This window comes from Lissotriton helveticus, chromosome 11 (genome assembly GCF_964261635.1).
Source record: "Lissotriton helveticus chromosome 11, aLisHel1.1, whole genome shotgun sequence".
Lineage (NCBI taxonomy): Eukaryota > Metazoa > Chordata > Amphibia > Caudata > Salamandridae > Lissotriton > Lissotriton helveticus.
In genome coordinates this window covers 317,448,289-317,466,477 of record NC_136072.1, presented here as the reverse complement: position 1 = coordinate 317,466,477, position 18,189 = coordinate 317,448,289, and the positions used below count along the sequence as shown (strand labels likewise).

The following is an 18,189-nucleotide window of genomic DNA, read 5'->3' as shown; positions in this document are numbered from 1 at the left end:
ATCGAGATGCGCCATCCAGTCATTGGGCCTGAGAAGATCGCGAAGAAGATGGATCCCTTCTATCTTGAAGTGGCATAAACCAGCCAGTCATTGAACTCGCGCAAATTGATGACGGGACGTTGACCGCCGTCCGTCTTGTCCACCAGGAAGAGGTTGCTGATGAAACCTCTGGGGTGGGGAAGCGTCTCCACAATTGCCTCTTTGTCCAAAATAGCGTGGCTTTCCTGGTCGACCAACGCAGCGTCCGCTGTGGAAAAAATGAGAGGTCGCGGAGGGACCGGCTGCGAAGGTTCCAAGTGAAACTCGATGTGAAACCCTTGCACGGTCTGTAGAACCCAGGCCTCCCCAGTGATGGAAGTCCATTTATGGAAAAAACGTGCTAGATGGCCCCCCACTTTTAGAAGGGAAGAAGGGAGAAAACTCACTGGAAGAGCTGGTGGCGCCACCGCTTCTTCGACCTTTGTTCTTGCCCCAACGTCCTCCTGTTGGATAGAAGTTGCCGAACCTGGCTGAATCTTGGTATTGTCCATGGTTGGAGCCTTGCCCTCTGTGCTGGTTAGGGCGGACGGATGAGCGGTCCCTGCCTCGTCGGGCCCTTTTGAAAACCCGAGGGTGAAACACCCATCTGAGGAAGGAATGCGCCTTGTCTAAGGTCGTAGACGTGTTTACATATCTACCCAACTCTTTGATAAAGGTTTCTCCAAAGAGACCACCCTGCGCAATGGTGCCCTCTTCTAAGTCGGCCAGATCCCCAAGTTTGGGGTCTATTGGAATCAAGATTGACTTGCGGCGCTCTGTGGAAATAGCGCAGTTGGCATTCCCTAAGAAAACCACTACACGCTGGGCCCAGGAGGAGAGGTGTTAGGGGGATATCAGGGACCCAGACAGTTTAGTCTCTTCCGCCATGTCGAGGATTTTGGTTATTGGTCCTAGGGCATCTAGGAGCTTCTCTTGGCAAGCCCGCCAAGACCTGTCAATACCCCTCTTCGGGTCCTTGATGAACTTTTGAAGGTGCGTCTCCATGCCGGGGTCGACATCGGGGGTGGCATCTACTTTCCCTTCCAGAGAGGGATGGGGGCACTCCGCCCTGAGACAGTTGCGGTCTGTGGCCTCTAACGCTCGGCAGATCCTGCTGGCGACATATTGGGTGACCTTATCTGAGGGTGCCCAGTCAGAAGACCTAGGGTGAAGGACATCGTCGGGGTCCAGCATATCAGCACATAAACTTTGTGGATTCAAACTAGGTTCTGGATGAGAGGGGCGTCAGGGGCGGGAAGGGCCTACCTCATCATCATCTCCTGGGTCACCATCCCCTGGAACAGTGAGCGTCACTGGAGGGGGGTTCTGCGCCAGGAAAGCCTGTTTAAGGTGATCAAAAGCATCCACATCTACCCCGGAGTCCCAGGGACGTTTGGAAGGGGGGGGCTGGGGTTCAGCTGAAGTTCCGCTGTGTGGGGGCGAGGAGGTTGGAAAGGACAAAGAGGCCTTGGCTAGCTTATCGCAAGCTTGCTCAATTCGGCAGTACAGGTGGTCTTCCAAGGGCAGCATGGCTTGCTCACCCGCCTTGTGAATGGTCGTGTCTACCGCGTCATAAAAATCTTCATCCCACTGAAGGGCAGTAAGTGGGTCTTCCTCCCACGTGTCGTCCTGACAGGCATACTCCTGGAAGGATTCCATTGGGCCAAGAGAGGGAGGTGCCGCACAGGTGGGTGGATAAGTATGTTAGAGCGTATACCTCAGGATAATGGGGGCTGGGTGACAGGCTATACTTTCTGCAGGCAGTGCTCGCGTTAAACTGGGGGAGACCCCTGGGACCTAAAGCCCTGGTGCGGTTAAGAATAGGCAGCCTGCTGGCAAAGGTCCTAGCAGGACAACACTTGCTCTACTGACACGGACAAGAGCATTCTAGTGGCCTACAATACACACCCCCCAGGCGGGAGACCGCTGAAATTACTGCCTAATGGCAGATACAGTACCACAACTCGTGGGCGTTCAAACGGGGCGTGCATACATTAAAGTCTGCCTAATAGCAGTAGTAAGGATCCCAAAAGCATATCTAGCAGACAGGGCTCACCCGCAGCGATGCGGCTCGACTGGGAAATATGTGCGGAATGTGCAGAGTGTCGAGACGCGCGCCTTGGGCAACAGACATACACGGGCACCCTCTGGCGGCGGGAGGTAAACACTGCGAGCCCGCACCATAGAACACGGCAGTTTGGGAGTCAAACTCTCCCGCGGCCGGGCGCGAGTCAACTGAGTAGCGGCCGACACGCAGAGAAAACCCGAAAGGCAATAAGTGAAAAAAGAATGTGTAGGCACAATAAACACACGAGAAACGAAAGGAATTCAGTCGGGCGGCACGCGTCGGCAGTGAATGCATGGCGTGCACTACCCAACTAATCTATCTATGAGGCAAACCCAGTACAGGGCAACATAATTAAAACATTATTAACACAAGGGGAACACAGGCTAAACATCATTAGCACAAGGAGTGCGCTAAGGTGAATCACACATTGAATAAACCCATTACAATCTGGTCAACAAGTCAGAACCAGACAATCAGTCAGACACTGAGAGAGAAAAGAGAAATTGAACTTATCTGGCTGCAAGCAGCGAAGAAAGACTGGGAATGAATAGTGACAGAGGACTACCATCACCTCAGAGCCCTGTGATTGGTGCAGAAGAAGAGGGGACTCTATACCCGTGGACACTCATCATTTTATTCTGGTTATTCCTGATGTTTCATGGGAATAGTAGTTTGTTTTATTTGACTTTAAATGGCTGCTATTCAATAAAGTGGAGGAAGAATAGCATAATCCTCGCCTCCGGTCCTGACATAGAATTCCCTCCAGACTCCCTCCAACAAAAAAGATAGGAAGATGGGTAGGAGATTGTCATCTGTATGCATCCTCTAGCTTGCAAACAGCTTTTGTATATGATAAATGTACAACATCACTATAGCTAATCCTTAAGGCTGATAATGATCGTGGACCACATGATCTTAACTCTTGTACATTAATGTTGGTATGCCATGAGTTATGCCAGTGATGACTGAATGTAAAATTCTCAAAAATTACGTTTAATTAAAAAAAATTATGATTGCTTTCAGTCAGTGCAATAATTATATTTCATGTGGTTCCACACATTTTATTCAAAGTCACTCTCACTCCGCAGGCTCGGGCTTTACCTCTCCTAAAACACTTTCACCCAATATCCACTCCCTGCCTTACCTTCCTTCTTCCTGGGGAGAAAGAATGCCTAACATGCTTTTCTTCTTACAGGATGACGCACGAATTGAGGTGATTAACCTGAGTCGTCAGATGAACGAGCTGGAGAGTGAACGAGACAGAACCAACATTCAAATTCAGCAGCAACAAAAATCACTGTTGGACTTCGAAGAAGGTCTCTAGAAGTCCTTTTCCAGTATTCATGTTTTCATGACCTAAAAGACAACCCTTTATTACATCATGTGGCAACTGTTTGCTCTTTTTCAATAGTGAAAAACGAATCCCAAGACCTAATATCATTCAACATAATCTGTAGACTTTAACACCTTTTGTTATAGAAGTGCAGGAATTCATTCATGAAGCTGTAATTATAATGTAGTGGACTTGGAATTATATGTTTGAAGTAAAGTTGAGGTTCAGTGACTGGAATGGTATGTGTTTATACAAGGCAAGAAACCTAGAACTTCATGAATATAGACCCTGATATATATGTGTGTAGGGACCTTTGAAGGTCTCTGCCTATGCACAGTTATCCTATAGATTGCTTACGGGCAAGCACACATTCTAGAACATATTTGTATGTCAGTTCCCATTAGGACACTCTTCTGAATAACAGTGGATGCTATCATGTCCTACTACTATATTACTGTGCTAGTAGGTCAGTCTATGTTCACTCTTCCAAGAATCATATCCAATTGCCCTTGCCTTCAACCAAGAGATTTCCCATATAAAACCCATATTTATCCGAAAAAAAACTTACAGCTGTGTGAATTTGGCTTCACCTGATAAGCAATGTATGTGGAAAGGGGGATGAAAGTATGTGTGTAGCACATTGTTATGTTTTATTGGTACAACATTGTGCTTGTGTGTTTGGTTCTGGTTTGGAGAACTTACCAGCACACTGTTGGTTATTATTGATGAAGTAGTATGCATTTAGAGAGAAAAGTCTCTTCAAGGAAAGTATGACCAAAGGTGGCAGCTCAGTCTGACAGGAGTTCCACACAAGTTACGATTGGGTTCTTTTAGCAGAACAGTGTCAGTGGGTTGGCAAGTATCTGGGTACAATGATAGAGCATTGTCGATGTGAGATTAGGATCCCTCTTGGGTAGATTTGAGCTTCATTGGCAGAGCATTGCCATTGGGAGAAGAGGGCTTATGTCTGGAGAACTCTAGATAGACTCTGTTATCAAAGCAATGTCAGCAGCAGAGGATGGGTCTCTACGTGGTAGAACAGGACTCTAGAGGTTCTTCCTAAATTCCCATCAGGCTCCAGGGTTAGAGGAATGTGAGATGGAGAGGGATATTCTTCAGGGTGGTTCTTATTCGATTCCTGGAAGAACGTGGGTGGGAAAACTTGTGGGCAGGAGTTTTGGACCCCTTTTCAAAAGAAGAGTATGTTTTCAGTGGTTGATCATGTGTGCAGTAAAATGTAGGCAGCATTTCATGCATTTGCCGGAGGTGGTGTTCGCGATTATTTTTCTCTTTAGTTATCTATAGAAGGATTCGTTTTACTAATTCTCATTGTGAACCTGCTCTTTTTTTCCCCTTACAAAGGAAAGCGAGGAGTCGATGGACGCCTAAGCTCTGCAGAAGCAGCACTGATACTCCGAGAGGAAACTATCAGACTTTTAGAAAGGGAACAGCAGGCTTTCACAGAAGAAATTTCTAGCCTCAAACGCAATCTGCAATTCAGCGAGGAGGAAAAGCGAGACTTCCAGGTATAAATAGGCAGATATACTGTTGTCAGCAAAATCTATTGACTGACGCCCACACTGACTAGATCAAGGCAAGTATTAAGTGAAGAGCTTGAAATTTGTATGTAGAAAACTAGTCTTTCCAACATACCATCATTGACCTTTTGTCATACACTCAGATCATATCCAAGCCAAAAGTCTTATCGATATAATGAACAGCAGAATTCACATCTTTGCCAGCAACTCTGGATGTTCAGGCTGCCCTAAAATGAGTTAAGGTGACTAGAGATCCCCAACGTAGGTTAGACAGAGGCAGGCCTGGAGTTGAGAGAGCAGTGTGAGTGGGCAGCAGTTCAGGTCGATGATCTACAAAACAGATTGATGAAACATAGCCTTAGCCTAGCACAATACAAAGCATGGAAGGTGCATGAAAGTATGTCATCCCCTGTTACCTCCAGAAAATACCCCTCCATACCGTGCATAAGCAACAGCTAACGTATTATTACAACTAGGTGAAGGAAATTCAGGTTAGATATGATGTACACAAGAAAAACTGTAAATAAGCTAAACCTTTATTAACTGTAAAAGCTAATTTCTTAGTGAGTTGAAACTGGTGCTTTGGGGTTGGTTCCAAAGCTGCCATCCTCCAGGGTGCACTTTGAGATGGTATTTTGAATGATGGAGCTTTCAAGCGTGCTTGATGTCTGGTGATGGATTGTGCTATATGTACGTAAGATTGTAGTTGATGCTTTGCCAGCAGGTTGCATGACGGAACCACGCATGCCATTACCACGCATGCCTTTACAAAGCCATCATTACAATGCATGCATCTTTACCATGCATGCCTTTACCCAGAAAACTTTTACCACGCATATGCCTTTGCCACGCATGCCTTTACAACGAGAATGTAATATATATATATATAAAAATATATATATATATTACCTACTGGCGGTCGCCAGTAGGTAGTTATAGTTAGGACCTAGTTTCCATAGGAAATCCGCAACATTCTATTGGGAATAACTTTGGCGCCGGTTGATGAATCTCCGCGAATTTCTCAAAGAAGATGGCCCGCTCCTTCCCTGAAAGTCTCGGGAAGATTCGTCAAGCGGGGGCCGAGAAAAAGGGGGGTCCCAAAACGTGTTTTCCCCATGTTAATTTCCATAGGACGATTAGACACGGCTACAGCCCGAACCGCTGAACGGAATTACACCAAATTTGGAAAAATGGAAGGGTCTGGAAAGCAGATCACGCTTTTGTTTAAATGGTGTAAATCCCTCCAGTAGTTGCTGAGAAATTTAAAGTTAAAATAAATTATATATCTATAAGCGCACACCGTGCGCGCACCTTGCCGTGCACGAGCTTCATGCTGATTGGCTGCCACTGTCTGTCAACACTCCAAAACAGAAATTGATGGCAGCCATCTTGTGCCTCAGTAGACTGAGGCACAAGAAAGCAAAAAAAAAAGTGTAGAACTCAAAAAGGGGGCAGGGTGCTTCTACCCTGCCCCCTTTTTGAGTTCTAAAACTTCTCGAGCACGAGCTGCATGCTCATTGGCTTTCAACCCTTCAAACCAGGAAGTGTTGGCAGCCATCTTGTGCTCGGTAGACCGAGGCACAAGAAAGCAGAAAAACAAACGTGTAAAACACAAAAAAGGGGAAAGGGTAGAAGCACCCTGACCCCTAGGCCTGCTCATGGGGTCCCACAAGGACCCCCAAGGCCAAAAATGTTTTTTTTTTAAAAACCCGGTATGTTTATTTAAAAATTACCCCCCAGGGGGACCAAATTGTGGGGGCATAGTGATAAAGAAGTGTGGGGGGTGCCCAATCCCCCCCACACTGCCCCGGGGACCGCCGCCCTCCGGGGCAAAGCAACGCAGCCCCCTGGCGCATACTGGAGGCTCCTGGTGGGCTAGTTGCCTCCCAGGGACCCCCAGTATGCAAGGGGAATTAGTTCCCCTCTGCAAACACGCCCGGGGGCTGCATTGCAGAGAGGTGTAAAAAGGGTCATAGCCTCATTACACCTCTCTGCAATGCAGCCCCTGGCACATACTGGAGGTTCCAGGTGGGCTAGTTGGCCCCCAGGGACCCCCAGTATGCAAGGGGAATTAGTTCTCCCTCTGCAAACGCGCCCGGGGGCTGCGTTGCAGAGAGGTGTAAAAAAAGGGTGTGGCCTCATTACACCTCTCTGCAATGCAGCCCCCTGGCGCACACTGGAGGTTCCAAGTGGGCTAGTTGGCCCCCAGGGACAACCAATATAAAAGGGGAATTAGTTTCCCTTCTGCAAATGCACCAGGGGGCTGCGTTGCAGAGAGGTGTAAAAAGGGGCATAGCCTCATTACACCTCTCTGCAATGCAGCCCCCTGACGTATACTGGAGGTACCAGGTGGGCTAGTTGGCCCCCAGGGACCCCCAGTATGCAAAGGGAATTAGTTCTCCCTCTTCAAACGCGCCCGGGGGCTGCGTTGCAGAGAGGTGTAAAAAAGGGTGTGGCCTCATTACACCTCTCAGCAATGCAGCCCCCTGGCGCACACTGGAGGTTCCAGGTGGGCTAGTTGGCCCCCAGGGACAACCAATATAAAAGGGGAATTAGTTTCCCTTCTGCAAACGCACCAGGGGGCTGCATTGCAGAGAGGTGTAAAAAGGAGCATAGCCTCATTACACCTCTCTGCAATGCAGCCCCCTGACGCATACTGGAGGTACCAGGTGGGCTAGTTGGCCCCCAGGGACCCCCAGTATGCAAGGGGAATTAGTTCCCCCTCTGCAAACGCGCCCGTGGGCTGCGCTGCAGAGAGGTGTAAAAAAGGGTGTGGCCTCATTACACCTCTCTGCAATGCAGCCCCCTGGGGAATACTGGAGGATCCTGGTGGGCTAGTTTGCCCCCAGGGACCCCCAGTATGCAAGTGGAATTAGTTCCCCCTCTGCAAACGCGTCAGGGGGCTGCGTTGCAGAGAGGTGTACAAACATTTTTTCTCAATTTATATTAAAAATATGTAATGTAATTTAAAAAATAATATATCTAAAAATAAAAAAAATATAATAATGTAGTAAATCAGTATAAAAATATAACAATTATTACATTAAAACATTTTCATTTACAAAACCATTGAAATTCACTGAAAAAACCAAAGGTTACAGCCACGTTATAGTTAGGAATTAGCATTTAAAAAACCTTTGAAATTCACTGAAAAAACCATAGGTTTTACACACGTTATAGTTAGGAATTAGCATTTTAAAAACCTTTGAAATTCACTGAAAAAACCATAGATTTCACACCAGTTATAGTTAGCTGGTCATTTTACTCATACAAAACCTTTGAAATTCCCCTGTTATAGTTAGTTCAGCCATCTATAACTCGCGCGCCCGCAATGCACTGCTGATGATGTCACATATTACATCACTCATGACATGGTCAGTGACATCACTCATGACATCACTGATGACATCTCAAATGACATCCCTGATGACATCACTGATGACATCATCCTTGTGGCAGACCTCCTCTCCTTTGATACACACGATCAAAAATAGAAAGTAACATTTTCAAAAAAATGGAGATACCAATTCCAGTTAGAACAACCTATTCAGTATTTCAAAAATCTACATACATATCCAGTCATTCACTAACAGTTCTATATAGGCACTCATACATGTACTCACTCATCATATGTACTCATACACCTATATATCTTATTACACACCGACACTCATCTATAGAGTTACTCACACATGCAAATAAACTATCAAACATCCATTTACTTGCATATACAGCTATACACCTACCGCTACACTAATTTCTACAGAATCTGACACATACTTACTCTCTAAAACAATCACTTATAGAAACACATACTTATTTAAACAGGAACTCTTACAATCTTTCGCTCTCACATATACTCATTTATATACATCAATACTCACCTATACTAGTTTAAAACATATGTAGTTACTCATAAAGATACTTTTGAGACAGTCATCCACTCACTAACACACTCACTAACACACTTATACACACACTCATCCACCTATAAAGTCATGCACACATGCTGTCCTCAAAACAAATACGAACAGTGAGTCAGTCATTCATGCATCTGTGCGCTAAGTAATACTCCCCACCGAACCATACAGACACTCATTCTGATACTTAAAAAAACAACTAATAACCCATATACACACACATGTAGCTACTCACCACCCCATGCAGCCACTTATATACAAAGTGAGACACTGATAGAGATATTTCAATATTTAAAGATTACTCGCTAATACACCTATTCACTAAGATATACTTAACCTGTTCAATGCTAATGACAAGGTCAGCTCGTCATGCAGTACACTGAATGTGTGCTTATGACGAGCTGACCTTGTCATGAACAAGGCAAATTTGGAGCTTTCAGCACCCAGCGGGAATTGCCTTAGTATTCAAGGTGTTAATAAGTCAGTTATACAATCAATTTTACAAAAAAAACATCCATTTAGAGACTTATTTACCCATTCAATCTTCCATCGACCTTTAGATATACATGTATAAAAAATATTTATTTCTTTTTCAGAAAGAGACACATTCACTGGATGATGTCATCAGTGATGTCATCAGGGATGTCATTTGAGATGTCATCAGTGATGTCATGAGTGATGTCACTGACCATGTCATGAGTGATGTAATATGTGACATCATCAGCAGTGCATTGCGGGCGCGCAAGTTATTGTTAGCTGAACTAACTATAACAGGGGAATTTCAAAGGTTTTGTATGAGTAAAATGACCAGCTAACTATAACTGGTGTGAAACCTATGGTTTTTTCAGTGAATTTCAAAGGTTTTTAAAATGCTAATTCCTAACTATAACGTGTGTAAAACCTATGGTTTTTTCAGTGAATTTCAAAGGTTTTTTAAATGCTAATTCCTAACTATAACATGGCTGTAACCCATGGTTTTTTCAGTGAATATATATATATATATATATAACTAAAACTTTTCTTTACTTTACACAGTTTTAGAATGTTGCTTTAGGACCCTCGTCCTTTATTCCAGCCTTATTGGTACATTTATCTTCCTCTGTGAGTCCATGTCGACTCTGTTTATATTGACGGCCCTGGTATTTGGCCAGCATTGCATTATAACGTATTGTCTAGCTTTGTTTCTTGCCATGGGTTTCTTTTCGTTTTCTTTTAGTTTCCTTACCCTGTTCTTTTTATTCTACATCCCTAAACTGCTTCTTCAGGACGACTATTCGTTACTCCAGCCTTTTCATCTTTTGAAACTCATTGGTGTTATTGATTTCCGTCCCTTTCGAAGATGGCACCTTCACTTTTCCATCTTTGTTTACGATCGGTTGTCCTTTCTTTATGTCGTTGAGTTTTCTTTAGACTAGTTCTTCGGCACATGTTTGTTTTCTCTGTCTGGGCCCCCTCCCTGTTTCCGCTCTGTATTTAATCTTGGATTTATTTTTGGCTAATTTTGAGTTCCGGTTGCGAGAACGTTGCCCGCCTGGAGGTGTTTTTTGGACCTGGATCCATCCTGTAAGTTATGTTCACCGATTATGACGCGTGTTGTGCAGTTTCTTTGGCGGCTCTTTGGGTTCCTTATTGCCCATACCTCCGGTTATATGGGTATAATTTTCCCCCTAAACCCCCACCCTTCCTCCTTTCCCATTTTTAAAAGCTCCGGCCGGCGTGGTGGTCAGCATGTGCCTCTTTAGTTTTTATCTGGAGAATGCGCTTCTCAGTTCTACTGCTTTTACCCACGACCTATCTTCCTAGTGGAGACTAGTGTCGTTAATTGGGGTTTTTTCTTATTGCCACCCTTTCTTGTTTTAGACATTCACCGCTGTACTTAATGTCAGTCCGGTCCCCTGTAAGTTGTTAGGTTCCACCTATAGATTGTCATCCTTAGCGCGCCATGATATTCGTGTTACTGGGGGCCATTAATATGCCCCTTGTTTTTATCTCTACAGGCCTGGGGTACTTCTCGTTAATGCTTCCCCCGCAGCACACCTTACTTTTGCTACGTATTTATGTGCCAAATTGCTTGTAGCCATTTGCAGCTTGTGTTGCTTTATCAGCGGAGGCTCGCCTTATTTCATCTTTATCCCATTTCCACCTTTTTCTTCAGTCCCCCCCTCTTCTGCTACTGATCCTGGGGCCTTGACATCCAGTTCTGTATTGTTTTTAAAATCTCCCCTACGGGGAGGTTTTGGTTTTCTGAAGATTCCTCTAGGTCCATCATGTGTAAATGTAAATGTACAGGAATTTATATAGCGCAAATCACCAAGCGGTTTCTAAGCGCTTGCTTAGGGAACCCGACCTGGTATTCCCCTGTGAGATAACCCCGGCAGGGTATCCGCAAGGTGAAAGCCAGGCATCCCGCCACGAGGGGCCGTTGTGGAGATTAAGCAAGCTATTGCCCAGAGTCGCAGAGTGTGAACCCGTGAATCGAGTAGGCACCGGAGCGAGAATTGTCGAGTCCATGGACATTTTAGGACTCAAGACCCCGCCGAGCCGGGAATTGAACCCTGGTCCCGGGCTGACCTCTGCTTCCAGGTCTGCCTCCTCTAACCAGTGAGCCACACTTCTCCATCCTTAGGGTAAGCTGGCACTTGTTGACCTTTTATTTCTTCTTTGTAATTTTCTGTATACTTAGGAACTGTTTGTGTTTTGTGAGCTTTGATCTGTGTCATTCATTATTTGTTTTTTAGGTCTCGCGACCTGTCAATGCGCATGCGCATTGAGCAGAGCGAGACTATAGGGGCTTAAATAAGCTTTACCTAGACTGGCGATTGACTGGCGATTTGATGCTGTGCCCGTGCGCTTTTAGGTCAATGTGCAAGCGCATTGACCTAAAATGCGCATGCACATCATCAAATCACCAGTCAATCACCAGCAGCACTCCTCCCACACCTTTGAAGTGAAGCTTAGCTTCACTTCAAAGGCCCCTGCTGCTTCACACCCTCATGTCGCTCTCCCCGCTCCGCCCCCTCCCCTGCCCGCCGTGTCGCATTTCTCCTCCTCCCTCCCCACAGCAATGCCCTCCGCCGGCCGTACTTTCACTTTGACGGCCGCAGGCCGTCTCTCGTGTTTCTCCTCCCCCCTCCCCTTCTCTGCCTTCCCTCCGTCTTGTTTACTCTATCACTCCTAGGTATGGAAAACCAGTGACAGTCACCCGGTCATAATTAGGGAAGTGAGGGGCGCAGCAGGGAGAGCAGCTCGTCCATCCCTCTTGGTCTCAAGGGGTTTGTTAAAAACTTTGTAATGAGCCCTTAATGGTACGAATTTTAGCAATAATGAAAAGCTGCGGGGGGACACCAAGATTCGAGCCAGAGTCTTGCAGGTTGCACACAGACCTTAGAAGCAATGCCCATACATGAAAGCACGTGTGAAGTAGCGTAAATCTAGCTGTAAAGCAAAACAACTCCCTACACAAGCCGCATCAAGTGGATCTGCAATGTCCTCAAATGTCCTGCATTAATGCCGTAATTGCTCCCATTTACAATGATATTAAAAATTCTGACCCGCTCTGAAGTTGCGGTTGATCTATCCCATCTGCTTTTTATTCTCTTTAACTGATGAATATGTGAAATTATTTGATATTAATTTGACTGATTATATTGTTTTACAGACCTTTTGCTCTAACATCGATGATTTGTAAGAGGAGCGCTCGCTGCTCTTATTTGTGCATGACTTGGGCGCCACGACTTTAAATCTTAACAGGACCGACCCAGCCTCTCATCTTTCCGAGGTCTACTAATCTGTAATAAGTAACAGGTGCGATTTTCAGCTCTTGGGAACAGCAAAACTGCGGGCACCCCCCCCCTTCCTCCACCCCCTCTCCCCTCCGCGCACACACAAGCAGACACACTCTCTCTATACACGTCCAGGCACACAACACACACAATTCCTTGCTCCTTCGTATACCTCAGCTATGTGCCTTTCTTGCACCCCACAGACCCATTCACTACTGTTTTGCATGCCTGTGTTCTATTTGGATGCAATCTAAGGCGCTTCAACTTCCCCTGAGGGAAGTAAGCGCTATATAGATGCAATTACAATCACAATAGAATCAGCAAGAACCCTTTGTCCCGCCCTCTCTACAGCCAAGGTGGCAACACAGCAAGCAGTCCAAGGGCAACAGAGGTGAATCCTTCACACATTAATGGTGCTGTTTTACCATAAGAAAGCCAGGCCCGGGCTCATCTTACCTCTCATAAGAGGCTTGTAAAGCAATTTAAGAGAGAGGAAATGATACAAGTACTGTTCGATCTTGAGAAAGGGGACATTCATGCTTAAGCTCGTTAGGAATTGCAGAATTGGCTGATATTCCACATTGTCACCAACATGTGGAATAATAAAGCTCTTTCAGGTGTAATTTACATTCATCGTGACTGTGACTGCAATTTAGAGGGAAAAAAGCAGGGGGTTGAAACAGAATGCTCTCGTATTCCTGTATATTTTATTTAGAAGCGGTTTCATAGCAGCAAAGTGGCATCATCATATTGTCATTCTTGTCATCTTTAGACAGTTTTCGTTTTTTTAAGCCACAGAAGGCTGCACTCTGGCACGTGTAGTAAAAACATTTTAACACTGAAAACGCCAATCTTTCAAGGAGCTGCTAACTAAAAATACAGGGACTAGTTAATGGCAGTTTTCAGTCAAAACGGATTACACGTTTTGCAGGAACACAAGAAGACATTTTCACCAGGTAAATCCTGAAAAAAATGTGTGCGTGGAAAAGCAGCCACGTATTTATGGAACACACTGTGGAAAGTTGTGTGCAGAATCACCGATTGTCGTTCATATCTCAGTTGCGAACATTACAAGAAAAAGTGCCTCACCGGTAAATCTTGGCAGATCAAATCTGCCAATAATTTTTCGGGTAGAAACTTCCGTTTAAATACAGGGGCATGCGGATTTTCGAGTGGTCAGTGCCAAAAGCTGCATGTTATTTCCAATTTTCAGTGAAACATTTTAATTGGGTGCTATTTATTGCTCCTGTTAAATTCCAACTCTGTAGAGTCAGATTGTGTCTGCTGCTATAAAGATCGCGCCTTTGCCTCCACGTTCTTCTTCCTGGCTCTAGTCCTTATTACAAAATGTTAGATTTTTACGTTGCTGCACTCTCCTGCTCTCTAGAGATGTGGCCTAACGACCAGAGCTGCCATCTAAGTCACGTAAATACAAAACATGTTGCATTCCAAATGCTATAGGTGTCACATTCGCGAAAGTTATAACTATGGGCATTGTAAATGACAAAGCTATCAATTTAGCTATTTTAAAAACCAGCAAATAAATCAAATATTTGTCATTTACAAGACCAATAGCTCCAACTTTTCTAATGCGAGACCTATTGCATTTCCAATGCTTGTCTTCATTGTTATGTATATTTTCAGACTAGATCTACGTGATTGCTATCTTGAAGTTCTTGTTCATATCACTTTATATCATATGTCCTTTGAATACTCTGATTGATGTCCTGGCAGTTCTACCCAGGTACGGTATCATCATGTGTCTTCTTAGCTATTCTTTGGCACACGGGTTCTTCTTCTTCTTTTTCACTTCATGGTTTAATAACCTTATGAGCTTCTTTCTATGTCACGTTCACCTTTTTACCAGTCTTGAATTCTACATAGCTGTTTACGATAGTGGTGTTCCCCTCCCGCACCTTGTTGGTATCTCAATTTCAGACCTATCCTTAGTATGTCTAAATTTGGTTCATTTGAAGTCTATGTAGTTTCCTCACCATCCTCTCTTCTTTGATTCTTTAGTGTGTGGCCTTTATCCTTCGTCCCGGGGCATGTTTCTTTATTCAGCTATCCTCGTGTTTCAGTCCGTTTGATGGGTACCCTTCGGTTATCTTTTGAGAACATATAGGGATGTTTTTAAATAAAAAATTTGCACCCTTATTTCTCCTGACTCTATATACAATATATGCCTATGTTTATATTATACATTTGTCTTTGTAGGCTTTTCTCCTTTTGCTTGCACACAACCCTGTCGCCCTGATGAAGGTGTGACCCGGATTCTGGGTCTGACACCGAAATGCGTGTCGGCGTTGGAGTGACCTTACTCCCCTTGTCTGCGATTAACTGTCTGGAGAACCAATCTATATATGGACTGTACTATTGTTGTACTATGAAGATCAACTATTTGATATATCTTTTTCACTATGTTAAAAAAATATTCAATACAAATTTGATACTCCCTATTCCAATGTTTATAGGATCTCTATATGAAGGGTACCTCATCTAGGACTGTCTTTGTACATATCAGTGACTTTTTGCACAAGATAAAGACATTTTTGGCAGAGAGTTTTTCCGTGTTTGTTTTACCGTCCCCCACCTCGTCTGTCTCTGGTGTCTTTAGCTCAACCATGACATAAAGCGACTGTCGGGCTATGGTTGGCAAGACCTTGTGGGCTATGAAGCTCCTTGCGGCCCGGCAGTTGACACCATCCAGCGAGACCCAAAGTCCTCTTCATCCCCCTCAAGGTCACTGGGACACTCAAGGAAGAGGCAAAAGAAGAAGTCCAAGCGGACTTCATCTTCGCCTTGACTGTCGTCCGTCTATGAACGAGGTAAGGAGCACCAATGCTCTGGGCACGGTACTGTAGAGCCAGAGCCGACTTTGCGCCTCCCTACCTTTTCAGGAGGCCATGCGCTGCGTATTTGAGCTGGCTGACCCCGCTGGTTAGCCCTCGGGCCCCTTGGGGGTCAGAATGGGCCCCGTCAGATCTGGCCACGGCACCGGTGGGGCCTCAGGGATCTGATCAGTGAGGTCTCTGGTCATGCCATTGCGACCTTTCCTAGTGTCCGACCCGAAGTCGGTGCCTTTGGTGCTGCCGGCACCTACCGGCGGTGCCAGCCCCACCCTCTTCCCAGACGACGTGGAGTCGGAATGGCGTCGCTTGATGCCAATAGAACCCAAGGGGTCTATGTTGTCGCCTGAACATTTTGATGATGTTTAAGGCTTGGTAGAGAGTTGGGAGGGGTCTATGGACCCTTTAGAACATCAGGATGTTTCTGCAGAGCAGATGGACTGATATGGGGAACTTGGGTAGGCCAGTAGACTGGACATTTCCCCAGATACTGACATGCTCTCTTCGCCAACTGTGGCTACAGAGGAGGGGACATCTTATTCCATGGTGGTCAAGAGAGCAGCCGAGGTCCTCGGGCTGGAGTTGCCCTCTGTGCAGGTCAGGACTAATCTCCTGACCGAAGTGCTTCAACCTGGGGCTTCCACCTCTAGGCTTTTTTGCTCTTCAGCCGGGAGAGATGCAGCAAAATTCACAATAAGGTGTGGTCTTGACACGGCTGCTTCGCTGGGCAGAGTGGTTTCATCGACACTGGCCTTGCAATGCCACACCTGGCTTAGGACAACTGGCTTCTTCAGTGATGGACATGCTGTTTGATCGATCCTGTCTTTTTCGGGGGAAGGCAGGCCGCCCTAGTGCGGTTCAAGGACGATCGAGCTACGGACAGATCCTTGGGCCTCTATTCTACTCATTGTCGCCAGTCTAGCTTTCACCTCTTTCGTGGCAACAAAAGGGGTTTCCAGACGTGCAAGCCCTGTTCCAGCTAACGTCCTGTGCAGACTTCCCAAGTTGTGTGGGACGTGGACGCGGTTCATTCCAACCAAGGAATGAAATCCAGAAGTCATCAGCCACCCTGCCCAGGGCAGCCGCTGCTTTCAAGCACTCCTAGTCTGACTCTGCAAGACCACACCACCCCAGTTGGTGGGACAATCCATCATCATCTCCCACACTGGAGGTCCACAACTTTGGACAAGTGGGCCTGGCAGATCATTCAGGATGGCTATTCTCCACCTTTCCTTTATTTTCCTCCTTCCATTCTGCCAAATCAAAAATGGCTGGCAGAAGATCATTTAAAATTGCTCCAAGAGGAAGTTACAGCTCTCCTGGTCAAGAGAGCTATAGAGAGGGTCCTGGATTCAGAAGTAGGCAGTTGCTGTTATTCCTGCTACTTTCTGATTCAGAAAAAGAACAAAGGATTGAGGCCCATTTTACATCTTTGGACTGTCAATCTGTTTGTCAAGAAGGAGAAGTTCAGGATGCTTACTTTAGCTCAGGTCTTGTCTGCCCTAGACCAAGGATACTGGATGGTAGTGTTGGACCTGCAGGATGCGTATTTTCATATTCCCCATCCTGTCGGGCTACAGTTGTTACCTGCGGTTCAAGGTAGGCCACAAGCACTTTCAGTTTACCGTGCTCCTCTTTGGCCTTACCAGTGCCCCTCGGGTGTTCACCAAGGTGGTGGCGGTGGTTGCAGCTCATCTGCGCAGGTTAGGAGTGTCAGTCTTCCCCTACCTCGATGTCTGGCTGTTGAAGGCGTCCTCGCCTCAGACTGTCATCTTCTACCTTCTGACTATGGCGAACCTCCTGCATTCTCTGGGGTTCTCTATAAACATGCCGCAGTCACACCTGACTCCTTCTCAGAGGCTAATTTTGATTGGGGCTGTTCTGGACACAGTGCAGTTTTGAGTCTCTCCTCCTGAGCAACAAGTCCAAGATATTCAGGTTATGATTCCAATGTTTCAGCCTCTGTCCTGGATTTTGGTGAGACTGACTCTGAGGCTGTTGAGCCTCATGGCTGCCTGCATCCTCTTGGTAAAACATGCCAGGTGGCATATGCGGGCTCTGCAGTGGGACCTGAAGTTCTAGTGGGCGCAGCATTGGGGAAATCTCACTGACGTGGTCTAGAGCTCGGAAGGAACTGTGAGAAATCTGGAGTGGAGGTTGATGAACCGCGATTGGGTCAACAACAGACCCCTGTCCTTTCCCCAACCAAATCTCACACTTGTGACAGATGCATCACTTTTGGGATGGGGCTGTCATCTAGGAGCGGGGAGCTCAGAGAACACTGGTCTCCAGCGGAATCGGGCGTCACATCAATTTTTTTGGAACTTTGGGCGATTCGATTGGCCTTGAAGGCATTTCTTCCCACTGCCATGTGGTACTGCAATAAGCAGGGCGGGTGGGGTTGAGGGCCATTTGTCGAGAGGCCCTGCGTCTCTGGACATGGCTGGAACAGCGGGGCATAACTCTGGTGGTTCAACACCAGGCAGATTCTCTGAACGCCAGGGTGGAAGAAATTAGCCATCGATGCCTAACGGATCACAAATGGTATCTCCAGTTACATGTGGTGCACAATCTCTTTCAGCACTGGGGAGATACTTGGTTAGATTTGTTCACCTCCAAAGAGAACATGCAGTGTCAGCAATACTGCACGCTGGGGTTTCCAAGGCGGCTATTGCTCAGTG

At 45.9% G+C, this 18,189-nt stretch overlaps 1 protein-coding gene across 1 annotated transcript in view; it reads left to right on the top strand.

Moving 5' to 3' along the window:
• The window catches only part of CROCC2 (ciliary rootlet coiled-coil, rootletin family member 2), a 1,301,560-nt gene that overhangs the window by 1,103,133 nt on the left and 180,238 nt on the right, over positions 1-18,189 (top strand). The window contains exons 29-30 of the mRNA XM_078665477.1: positions 3,282-3,402; positions 4,782-4,945. Of these exons, the coding sequence (XP_078521603.1) occupies positions 3,282-3,402; positions 4,782-4,945 (285 nt within the window). The remainder of the gene's footprint in view (positions 1-3,281; positions 3,403-4,781; positions 4,946-18,189) is intronic.